The sequence below is a fragment of the Melozone crissalis genome, unplaced genomic scaffold (assembly GCF_028551555.1).
Source record: "Melozone crissalis strain CALT ecotype California unplaced genomic scaffold, PUWL_Pcris_2 ptg000005l_1, whole genome shotgun sequence".
Classification (NCBI taxonomy): domain Eukaryota; kingdom Metazoa; phylum Chordata; class Aves; order Passeriformes; family Passerellidae; genus Melozone; species Melozone crissalis.
In genome coordinates this window covers 47,514,960-47,526,901 of record NW_026535783.1, presented here as the reverse complement: position 1 = coordinate 47,526,901, position 11,942 = coordinate 47,514,960, and the positions used below count along the sequence as shown (strand labels likewise).

The following is an 11,942-nucleotide window of genomic DNA, read 5'->3' as shown; positions in this document are numbered from 1 at the left end:
TAACCATTGTGCATTCACATTGTTGTGTATGGTGGTCGGTTGGATGATGTTTGTTGTATTTTAGAAGTATGTAACTGATAAAAACCTAACTGCTTAAAAATACCCGGTTTTTGCAATAAAGGAGTTCTCTTTTGCACCTGCCTGGGGACTCTGCGTCTCTCTGCCTCCTCACACCATAGGTCCCAATGATGGCAGCTGAGACAGAGGCTGGAAGGAGTCATATTCAACCCCTCTCTAAAATACTTAGTAGGAATGTTGTAGAGACCAAATGTGCCAGTCTGTTTGGGGCACTTAAAACACCTCCAATGAAAGAGTTCTATTTACAGAATTCTAAAGATACACATTTCTGTCACTGTCCTCTGTATGCTTACTGATTCTCTCAGATTCTCCCCTTGCTGAATCTAGCCTCAAATAGCTAAGCAGAAGATGTGCAGAAGTACTAGCCAAAAAGGAAGAAAATAAAAAGTAATTTTAAAAGGGCTCTGATTTTATTTGTACAGTAACAGAAATCTCTTCTACCTCAAACATCACCTAAAATCTTGTGGGAGGGGACTCTGCACCCATAAATGATTTTTTTTTAATTGTGAGAGGAGTTTGAGAGACATCAGCATCATGCTTGCTGTACTAGGAGTACATCTCTCTCTGTTTTCCCAATTGATGCCCAAGAATCACAGGAGTGAGAGTTCTCAGTTCCTCCCACATATGTGCCACATAGACTGAGCTCCTTGGTTGTGGACTTACAGCACAAGCTTGTCTGATTTTCAGGATTTGTTCTCCAAAGGATAGATGGTAAAATAATTTCTGAGAGCTTTGGTGGAAATGTCACATGTGGTGATATAGCCCAGTGTGTTTTCTGTCCATTTTCAGAGAGCCCAATTGTCCTGCATCCACTCTGCCATGCTGTGAGTGATGAGATTCAAGGCGTCTCCCTCTACCACCTCAGGCATCTGTGTGCTCCACAGTGGATCCACACTGAGCCAGAGTCTGACACTTGCATTAGTATGGTACAATAGCCCAATCTAAAAATGGTTCTACAAGCTTTCTTGCTAGTTGGAGTGTAATAAGTGTGGCCTAGATACCCACATGGATCATTTGGCCTGAGTCTGGCTGGCTGGCTTGTTTTAACTGATATATTGCCAGATTTTGATGCTGCTTTTCATGCTGACCTTTACCTCAGGTCATCCTAATAATTTCAGTAAGGCTGTTCAGAGACTGCAATGCTACAATCTGGCTAGTTGCAGTTATATGATGGAATTCTTACTGCTAAGCACAGTATAGCCTACCCAACTAATTTGATTTAGCAGGTGTCTTGTTGGCATTTAAAATATTTTGCATACTATTATATTGCATCCTGAGGAAAGAAAAACAAAACAAAACACCACAAACCAGTTTATTGGTAAGGATTTTTGCTGTTCTGTTAAAATATGACAATCAAAAAGACAATTTATATTGCAGAAACTTGACTTTACTTTCCAGGACTGTAAAATAAAACCCCAAGTTCTACATTTTCTGCATCTGGTTGACATTTGAATAAAACTGCCAGAGTGCAAACAAATTTTGTGAAAACATCTCCAGCAAACTTTGCATTGATTCTAAAAATATTTTTGGCTAAGTTACTTTTTAAGACCATATGTTGAAAAAGGAAGAAGCCCTGAAACTTCACTAGAATTTATTGCAACAAGAGATTTGCCAAACTACTTAAGACATTTGGGAAGATTATAGTGAAGTATATTAGTTGCTGACTTGACAATTTGCTGTGCTCACTGCTTGCATAGTGGATTCTTGATATTCATACTGAGAGCTGATCCAACTTTGTAGTACATTTTAGCGAGAGACCTGCCAAATGTCTACTGGCCTGTTAAATGCTGGCAAACCAAACGTCAGCCTTGTTTATGAGCCACAGCAAAGCTGCCACGAATGGCACACAAACACTCCTCATGCCTTTTTTTTTTTTTTTTTAAGTAAAAATTTTAGCACAGAATTGGATCGGAATGGGTTTGGACTAGTTTTGACTTAAATTCTACCTAGGTCTGCCCTCATAACCCCTGGTCATGAATCTGGAGGCTGCAGGAGAGGCAGTTCTATTTTACTGAGGTATGTTTCTTCTTGCTTCAACAAATGACCACCAGGACTGTGTGGTCCTGTTTGCCGAGGCCAAATTGTGCCCCCTTGGTACACCCCAATGAGAGGGCAGAGTCTCCTACCACAGAGGGCTAAACTGCCCCACTTTTATAGTTTATTCCTCTCCCTCCATGGGAGCTCATCCCTTCAGCTGCCGGGGTGAGAAGGATTGTAAATGGGAAACTCTGCTGCACCCCGTGCTGAATCCAAAGCTGTCTGTGTCCGTGTGAATCCTCCTGTTGAAGACTCTGGACTGCCTGTCAGACTTCCACTAGCTGTGTCAGAAGTGGCAGGTCTGTTCTGTTCACCTGCACTGCTTCTGATGTCGTTCCAGTTTAGTAGGACAGATGATTATCCTGCTGCGATAAGCGAGTCTTGCTATAAAAAGGCTAACCCTTGCCCTCCTTGCCAAAGCAAACATTCTTACAAAGGCAGACATACTACTGCCACGTTCTATAAAATTTTCTTCCATATCATGCAAAAAGTGAATAAGTTACCTCAACATTTCTTACATCCTTACAATATGTGTTTATTATATTTATTGGAATGGCATATAGGAATAACAGGAAATCCCTCCTCTGACTGTGTACCTACACATCTGTTAGGCAGAAATTAAATGGTCATTTAAAACAGAACAAAAAGCACACAAAGCCCCAGAAAGTCCAAATCCAAATTGAAAAACTTGCTTATTTAAAACATTCTATCAGTTAAACGTATTTAAAATGTACAATCAGTTTAGAAAGTTGTGTCATGAATAAAAATATTAAAATCTAAAAATCTAAGTTTATTTTAGTGATAGGGTCCACTTAAATGCTATTTACAAGAGACAGATTGAGTCTTATATACATATACATATATATAAACCCCACATTTTAATGAAAAAAACCCTGCAAAAAATTTGGCTGTTTGTACTGATTACATAAAACGGGAAAGGGTGATATCTTTGTGGGTTTGGTTTTTTTAAAAATATTTTTCCCTATGCGATTCCCCTACCTCCCGCCTTTGAGATCACCCGCGAAATGTTAGCATCTTCGCTGTAGCAAATACACGGTAACTCGGGGACGAGAACGCCTTGGGTCCGGGCCCGGTTCTGGGCTGGCTCGGTTTTGCGGGCACGGCAGGAGCGCGGCCCGGGCACCGGGACCCGGAGAGGGCGAGGAAGGGGCGGGCGGGCGGGGCGCGGGCAGGGGCAATTTGTTTCAGATTAAACGGTAACATATCTGGCCTAACAAGCGGCTGGGATCGCCCGCGTTTGTCATTGCAATCTGCCCTCCACGGCGCGGAGAGAGGGCAGGATCAAAGCATTCCTCCAGGGAAATTGCGCCCGGAGCTGCCGTTTGGTTAGCCTGCCCTAACCTCGCTAATAAATTTCCCCGGGAGAAGGGAGGGCTGCGGGGGCCGGGCGCGGGGCACTGCGGCACTTGCACCTGCACCTGCCCGCAGAGCCGTGATGCAAAGCGGGACCGAGCCCTCGGGAAGGGGCGCTGCCGCAAGGGGCGCAGCCTGAGGAGCTGCCCCCGGCCCGTCGGGGTCCGGCACACCCCGCGGCCCCCGGGGACCCCCGGCAGGGCACGGGGCGGGGATGCGCGGCGGGGCTCGGGAGCAGCCCTGGCTCGGGGCTCGGGAGCAGCCCTGGCTCGGGGCTCGGCCCCGGGCCCCGCCGGCACCGGGGCTGGCGCAGCGGCCAGGATTGTGCTGGGAAGGCCGTGCGGGGCAGGTGGATGCACGGCTGCACATCGCGGGCTTCAGAGGCTCCGGTGGAGCGGAAATCTGCACCTTTCCCAGCACGGCACGGTGCCGCGGCTGCCCGTGTCAGGCCACAGCGGGTACGGCTGACACCACGGACCAAATCGGAGGACTGAGTAGGAGAGGCAGTGCTTTAGGTCGCTTTCCGCCTTCTCCCGCGGGTGCGTCCCGCCGGAGAACGGCAGAGACGCCTCTTCTTCCCGACGGGAGAGAGAGGAGCGGCTGCAGGGGAGCTCAGAAGCGCTGCGGAGCCGAGCGCAAACAACAGGAGCAGAAGAAAGTTATACAAACACGCTTTAAAATCGTGGCTGGGTTTCACAGCTCCCTGTGGATAAAGTAAACAGGAGGCGAACTGTTTTGTAATTTACTCCAGCGGACCGCAGAATCGTACTTTGTAATTTGGTGTCGGTTTACAGACAAAGGCGACTTCTGTTTCCTAACCTAGCAGGTCCTTTGTCATGCTTGTGCCTTTTAAGAGGGACCCCAAGGGGGAAAGTGGAATTCCTTGGGTATTTGCCTTTTAGTCATGCTTGTAAGTCAAACAGTAGCCGAGCTTTCTTTTGAGATGAACAATACCTGCCGTCGGGGGATGCGCTTCCTTCTCCCCGCTCTCCCGACGGTGCCGCCCGGGGAGGACAAACCTCCAGGGGAACAAACCGTCCCTCCTTCCTGGAGGGTGCCCGCAGCCCGCGGGGCGAACCGAGGCGTTGGTGCCCTGTCCGGGCGGCAGCGGAGCCCGGAGCCCCGGCTCACGCAGCCTCCCGCCTGCGCCGCCCGCCCGGCGGCCTTTGTCCCGCAGGCCTGCAAGGACAGCGTTTGTCCGTGCCGAACCGGCGGCCGGCAGCTGGTCCGTGTGCTTACCGCGAGCAGATGCCCGTGTTTATTATATACATGAATACTGTTAGTATTTATTACACACGCGCGCTTCTCAGGGAAAGAGCAAAACATTTTCCCTTTTTAGGAAACTAGTTTCGGCCATGTGTTCGGCATATAGTTGGATTTCGATCAGCACACACTGGTGGGAAACTAATGTTCTCCTGCATAACTTTATTATTTTTCTTCATTGGCAAAATCCGTTTAATTTTTAAATAAACCAGTATTTGGCCTGCTCGGTGCTGAACGCGACCGAGGTGTATTCTGTCCATTTCTGCCTCTTTCGGGAACGGAATTCTCGTTTTCAGTGGCGGAAGCACGGAGCTCTAGCCTCCCCGCTTCGCGACTGAGATTTTGTGGGTCACAATTTCGATCGCTCTCTGATTAGGAAGACAAAGGACATTACCCAGCTCCCAAAGATCAGACTCCGTCAGGGAGGGAATATTCCGAAGGGAATAAAGTTACTCATGGGAAATAAAGTTATTTAGGAGAAAAACCTTAGTGGTTCTCTCTCTGAAGGGAGAGAACGGTAGAAAATAGAGTAATTTTCCTCGCCTTAATTCCCGAAGGGAAAGGATCCCACCTCATTTTCAGACTTGGAAAAAAGACCATTGCCATGCGTACCTTTCACTAGCCGGTCAAGCAACGGGAACGACCGCAAACGAAAAAAGTGGCGGCTGTTTGAGGCTTTTAAACCCTCGCCCCCGACCCGCTCCTCGGGTAGGGGGACTCCGCTCGCCTGCCGAGCGGGTTTCTTAGCTGTCCCCATCACGAGCGCTACCGTCTTTTCTCCCTTCCTTTCCGCTCGCACTCCTTTTGCACCCCGCAGTGGGGGCTCACCACTCACCGCCCCCATCGCTCCGCCTCGCTCCGCGCCTGCCCGCACCCACGAGCGGCCGGCGGGCATGGCGGGGGCGGGGCCGCGGCCGCGCGGGCCAATCGGGGGCGGCGCCTGCGGGCGGGCGCCCAATGGGCGGCGCGGGCGGCGCGGCGGGCGCTGATATCGGCGCGGCCCGGCCCGGCCGCCTCAGCTCGGTGCCATCCCCGGCCCGGCGGCCTCAGCTCGGTGCCAGATCAGCTCGGTGCCATCCCCGGCCCGGCGGCCTCAGCTCGGTGCCATCCCCGGCAGGCTCAGCTCGGTGCCAGATCAGCTTGGTGCCATCCCCGGTGCGGCAGCCTCAGCTCTGTACCATCCCCGGCAGGCTCAGCTCGGTGCCATCCTCGGGCGTGGCGGGCTCAGCTCGGTGCTATCCCCGGCAGGCTCAGCTTGGTGCCATCCCCGGCCCCGGCAGGCTCAGCTCGGTGCCATCCCCGGCAGGCTCAGCTCGGTGCCATCCTCGGGCGCGGCGGGCTCAGCTCGGTGCCATCCCCGGCCCGGCGCGGCCAGTGCGCACCCACAGCCACGCAACGCACCGCACCGCAGAGCCGCACCGCAGGCATCGCCCCGACGGCGCGGCGTCCCTGCTGTCGGGGAGCCTTAAGCCCCAGGTGCTGGGATCGGGAGTTCCTTGTCTCGACTGGTCTGGGGCAGCGGCCCTTGCGAGCTGCGAGGAGCTGAGGGACGCGTTCTTCCTGCACCACCTGCCTTTGGTAAGTGCAGTGTGCAAAGCAAGGACAGGGAGGTCGTGTGGGAGCAGGTGGGGATCGGAAGATGCAGCTTCCTCAGAGAGCTCTAGGATTTCAAACTACCTTTGTCATGTGTGAAGTCCAGCTGTCTTCTGCCTGTGTCCCAAGTCTGAACGCAGCTGGCAGGAGGGTTCTCGGGGTCCTGTAATAAGCAGGACCCTCTTAGGGCCGGACAGAGCCGTAGCGCTGCAGCGCGGGGCATTGCCCTGGGGAGGTTCCTCCCGCATCCTTGGCTGCAGGAGAAGCGCTCCTGCCTGCGGCGGGCTATCACAGCTCTCCGCAAGCCGCGCCGGGAGGGACGGAGGGAGGGACAGAGGGAGGCGTCCGCCGTGTCTATGCTGAGCCCCGCGCGGGTCGCGCGCAGGAGACAGGAGCTGACGGTGAGGGGAAAGATCACATCCCAGGCGGGCTCTGCGGCGACTTCCCGACGGGGGCGCATCTCGGCGGGGCCGCAGGCGGGCACCTCGGAAGCCGGGCGTGCTCCGGCTGCCGTTCCACCGCGGGGCTGGAGGCCTGACCCCTTTCTTGCAGCTGCGCCGCCGAGGAGCCATGGCTGAGGAACGCGCCGGCGCCGACTGGGAGATCGACGTGGAGAGCCTGGAAGGGGAGCCGGACGAGGCACCCGGCGCTCCGCGCGGCAGCACCGGCCCGGGGGAGGCAGAGGAGGAGGAGGAGGAGGAAGGCGAGGAGGCGGCGGCGGCCCCGCGGCGGGGCGAACCGCGGAAGCTGAGCCGCACGCCCAAGTGCGCCCGGTGCCGCAACCACGGCGTGGTGTCGTGCCTGAAGGGGCACAAGCGGTTCTGCCGCTGGCGCGACTGCCAGTGCGCCAATTGCCTGCTGGTGGTGGAGCGACAGCGCGTCATGGCCGCCCAGGTGGCGCTCCGACGGCAGCAGGCCACCGAGGTGAGGGGACACGGGACGGGACGGGACGGGGACGGGACGGGACGGGACGGGACGGGCGGCGCCGGTCTGACGGAGCTATCAATCCTATTGCTCTCTTAGGACAAGAAGGGGCTGACGGGGAAGCAGGCAAGTCTGGAGCGCAAAGCCGTCTACCAACGGCACGTCCGAACGCCCAGCCTCTTGGCCAAGAGCATCCTGGAAGGTAAGAGCATCCCCTGTCCCTCCACGGCTTCCCGCAGCACCGCTGGAAGGGGGGAAACCCCGCTGTGCCCCAGGAGGACCCGCACGTCCCGTCCAAGGCGGGAAAGGCAGCGTCCTTCCCCGAAACAGGCGCCAAAGCGCGCCCCGCTACCGGCGCCGGGCAGCCGAGGCTCCGGCCCTTCGAGGCTGGAATCGATGCGGCAGAATTTCAGTTCGTTGTCCCTTCCGCCCAAAATAATGCCTGAAATGCTAGCAACGGTAGTTTGAAATTTGAGAGTTACTGTTACAAGCTGGCAGTCTTTTTACATGGCTACCCAGCGGCGTTTTGTGATGCAGGGTAATTTATTCACAGAGTAGTTTATTCGCGGGTGTTTTAATCAGCAAACGAGTAAATAGATGATTTTTTTCGTTTTATCTGAATGCCTACACAGCAGTTCCATTTGAGACATTATCAAAAGTAAGATCTGCAAAATATTTTTTTCACTGTTGAAAATATTAACTGTGGACGAATTGTCTTTTAAAAGATCGTTATTTTAGTGAAAGGTTCTATTTCTTCCCCCACACCCATTTGGGATTGTGCATATATTTATTCCTATATTTGGTTTAATTACTTTCCAAACCATATCTCTATAAATCATTGTACTTCCCAATTTTTTTTCTGGAATAAAAAGCTCTTTTCTTTGTCTGTTCAAGCTCAATTAATATTTAGTCCCTTTAGAAACCTCTAATTTACATCTACAGTTCATTTTTTTGAAAACTCTTCTGTACTTCTTCTAATTTATCGTAACTGTCTTTTTCTTTTCTCCTAGTTCTCCTTGGGATTTTCTACCATCTCTAGCAATGTGTACATAATGATTCATCTTTAGAAAATAGAAAGACACCAGCTGTAGATATAGGTATCTTCCTTGGAAAAGGGGAAACGTGTATGAGAGGAATGGGGGTTAAAACAGGTAAAATCCTGTTCTCCTGACTCATGTAAATACAACCATTAATTCAGTGGAATTACTTGACTGGGTAGAGCAAACAGGATTGTGTCCTATCTGTATTATTAAATTAAGCCAGATAGCTTGGTAATTGAATGCACTGGATGCTGAATTTCTATGTTTTATTGAAATTCTAGCTCATAAGAAATAAAATATTTGAATGTTTTCCATATGTGTTAAAAGTGAATGGTTATCTCTCTCCTTAAGCCTCAGGATGGAATACCAGTCATAATACACTGTAGGGCTTTACCTTTTTTTTTTTCCCTTCTCCCTCCTCAATCTATTTGTCTGGAACTGCTTTTTAAGAAAACTACTAATCAGCTAGCTTTGGTGGATGCTAAACACGTCAAAAGAGCAGGGCTTGCTTATCTGCACTGAGGAACTGAATGTGCCTGATCACTAAGCCTCTGTGTCACGGTGACTTCTGTAGGAGCTGATGGTGACCAGGGTCGGTGGCAAAAGCACGGTGCTTGGTGGGACTGGCTCATGGAGTTGTTTTACAAACACTCCACTTTAATGTGGCTTAATTCCTAATGCTGCTTTGTTGTTTTAGGTTACCGTCCGATTCCAACAGACTCCTACCTGGGAGGGAATTCACCCTTGCCACCTCCTGTAAGTGACAGGATGAGAAAGAGACGGGCTTTTGCTGATAAGGAGTTGGAGAACATTATGCTAGAGAGAGAGTATAAAGAGAGAGATATGATGGAAGCTACACAAGCAGCTGCCCTTTTTCTCCCTAACCGTATGGTGCGTGGAGCTGAATACAATTCATATAAAACAGCCTTCAACACTACTCAAGCTGATAATCCAAATAAGGAATTTCCAAATTTTTTACCAACCTGCCTTGATCTAACGATGCAGTATTCAGGACCTAGCAACATGGAACTAATTTCTTCAAATGTCAGTGTAGCTACTACCTACAGGCAGTATCCCCTGTCTTCTAGGTTCTTAGTGTGGCCAAAATGTGGCCCCATTAGTGATGCTCTCCTCTACCAGCAATGCCTGTTAAATGCTACTGCTGTCCAAGCTCTCAAACCTGGGGCAGGTTGGGATGCCAGGGTCTCACAGAGTCAGGACTGTCCAAACACTGAGCATGACATCATTCCTCCAAAACTGGAAAATTCATTTGTTCTGACTCACACGCGAGACATTCAGCAGTCACGTAATGAAATGCTGTGCCTTCATCAGGAAGCTCGTGAGAGGTCAGCTTTCTCTCCTCCAAAAAGGACTTTCTCTCAGATTTCTGATAAGGGTTCTCTGTCTCCTCAGGAGCAGGCATTAAGCAAGATCAGCAAAAACAATACCAAACCCCCGCCACCGCTCAAGTACAGTGCCTTTCAGTCACTGTTCCATCAGACATTTCCTGACACTCCAACAGCAGAGTTAAGAATGTCATTTGTGAAGGAGACTTTTGAAGACGCTTCTAAGAAATACAGGGAGTGTGCTGTTAAAGAGAACCAAAAATACAAGTTTACTGTAGACAAATGTGCAAAAGACTTCTTTGGGGCCAAACAGGCCACAACAAAGCTTTCAACAACTGAGCCACTGTCATTTTCGGTTGAGTCCATCCTTAAACGACCTTCTTCTGCTGTTACTAATGTCTCTGAATGAATAAACTTTACCTTCAGAGTAGAGAAACTTCCTAAGCTTTGCTTTCTGCAGAATTTCTCCTGACTGCCTAATCTCTTAAAAGAATTTTAAAGAGGAATTTCTGCAGTAAATGGTAATGGTTTCTTTTATTTCAAAATGATGTACATAAATATGCATGTTTTCTGAACAATAAATTTAATTTTTTAAAATTGAAACTGCATGTACAGACTGTAAAGTGTTTTTATTTTAAGCAGCCCTTCAAACCATTCAATAAAATGAGTTTATTTACAAACATACACTGATCTCTCTTGTGTCTCTAGCATCTTGCAAGCAAATACGCCGTACTTTCAAAATATGCTTCTTATTTTATCAGCCGTTATAAATGTGCTTACTACTTAAGTTGCTGGGGTAAGCAGTCATTTGTCCTTTGAAACTCCAGGAGCTATGAGAAGAGGTAACAGCAGTTCATGTAGGCAAGTGTGGATTCACAAAACTTTTTATTTATGTAAGTGAGGTTTGGATCAGATTCCATATGCCTTTCTTATTCTGAAGGGGGGTGCAGGCTAGCACAAAAGACTGGTATATTCCATACTTCTCCATAAAACTTCTGTTACTAGAGTGGGAGAATTACTAGATTGGTTTTGAGAGGAATGGCTCTAGTGAGCTTTGATAAAAAATCAGCATTTTTTGAAGTTCAGTTTTTGAATAAAAGTCTGCTTTTTAGAATCAGTTTTTACGTTGTTTTAAATGTTCAATTCACTTTACTTCAAATTTCTACCCCCTTGAATACGTCCCTTCTGAGAACATTTCACTTTTGATCAGCCAGAGTCTGAGATTCTTGTTTTTTGTAGTTGTAGTTGTGATTTGTAGTTGAAATTACCCTCAGGCTGTAAAAATTATGCCCAGAATCATTACTGAGAAATCAAATAATGGCCTCTCAGTTTTAAATCCTATGTCTGTGTGTAGGGGTAGAAAATAAAGATAGAAATAAAGGAGACTATCCAACCAAAATTATCTGAGAACTGAAATTGCCTTAGGGCTATGGGTAAAGGCTTTGCTAGATCTCATTTTGACAGAGGTTGAAGCTTTCTAAATTGGTGACTTTGTAAGTTTTTTCGCTATATGTTGCTGCCAGCACATCTAACTGGTGCTAACAGGCAATCTGTTAGATACTTTTCGTCCTTAACATTTTAATCCTGTGCACAGTGCTCATCCAATTGAAAGGAGATGATGTTTGTTCTTTATTTTCATGGTTTTTCTAGGGACAATTTCTACTTGGTATTTGTGAGCAGAATGTAATCTTTTCTAATTTTATTACATTCCCTGCACAGGTTAAATGCTTATTTTGCCTGTGAATTCCAGATTCTGTAACTAAGTAATCTCTCTGAGTGTTTAGTGTTGCTGTTGGGAGTGGTCTTGCAGAATACCAGGACCCTTTTTGTGTACAAGAGAAATCATCTGTCCAGAGTGCTTTTCTAAACCAGTTTGCTAAAGCAACAGGCAGGTTAGAGAAAACACATTTTACATAATGTGTAAATTTCTGCATAACACATCTCACAAAGCTCATAATAACTTTATGTTAGGAATGTAAAAAAAGTTGTAATTGAAAAGAATCTTGGGCACTGGCTTAAGTTTCATTTTTCAAAATAATTCGTACCAACATTTTCTTAGTGAAAAATAGGTTTCAAATACTGTGAGATGCTTTTAATTTTTTCCAAGTGTGTCCTTTATCCAGTAGCCGTTAGAGGGAGTTTTAACTTTCTTGATCTGCATCTGCTCATGAATCTGTTTAGCAGTCAGACCAAGTTAAGCAGCTTTTACCTGAAATAAATGGAGAGATATTCCTCATAATTCATATTTGCTTGCTTTCACCACTGTTTCCTTCTTTGGCTTTGTTGA

The 11,942-nt window shown here is 48.5% G+C and overlaps 1 protein-coding gene across 3 annotated transcripts; it reads left to right on the top strand.

The window, feature by feature from the left end:
• The first annotated feature begins 6,164 nt into the window (after window positions 1-6,164).
• DMRT2 (doublesex and mab-3 related transcription factor 2) lies at window positions 6,165-10,287 on the top strand. 3 transcript variants are annotated; one of them, XR_008483760.1, is made up of 5 exons: window positions 6,165-6,330; window positions 6,898-7,269; window positions 7,369-7,471; window positions 8,280-8,420; window positions 9,007-9,057. XR_008483760.1 is itself a non-coding variant. In XM_054286640.1 (4 exons), the coding sequence occupies exons 2-4, from the start codon at window positions 6,916-6,918 to the stop codon at window positions 10,062-10,064; spliced, it is 1,515 nt and encodes a 504-aa protein (XP_054142615.1). In that variant the 5' UTR covers window positions 6,165-6,330; window positions 6,898-6,915; the 3' UTR covers window positions 10,065-10,287. The 3 variants fall into 3 exon arrangements, 2 of the variants coding, with proteins under 2 accessions (XP_054142615.1, XP_054142603.1); XM_054286640.1 differs by lacking the exon at window positions 8,280-8,420 and having other exon boundaries at window positions 9,007-10,287; XM_054286628.1 differs by lacking the exons at window positions 6,165-6,330; window positions 6,898-7,269; window positions 7,369-7,471 and having other exon boundaries at window positions 8,309-8,420; window positions 9,007-10,287.
• Window positions 10,288-11,942: the final 1,655 nt, after the last annotated feature.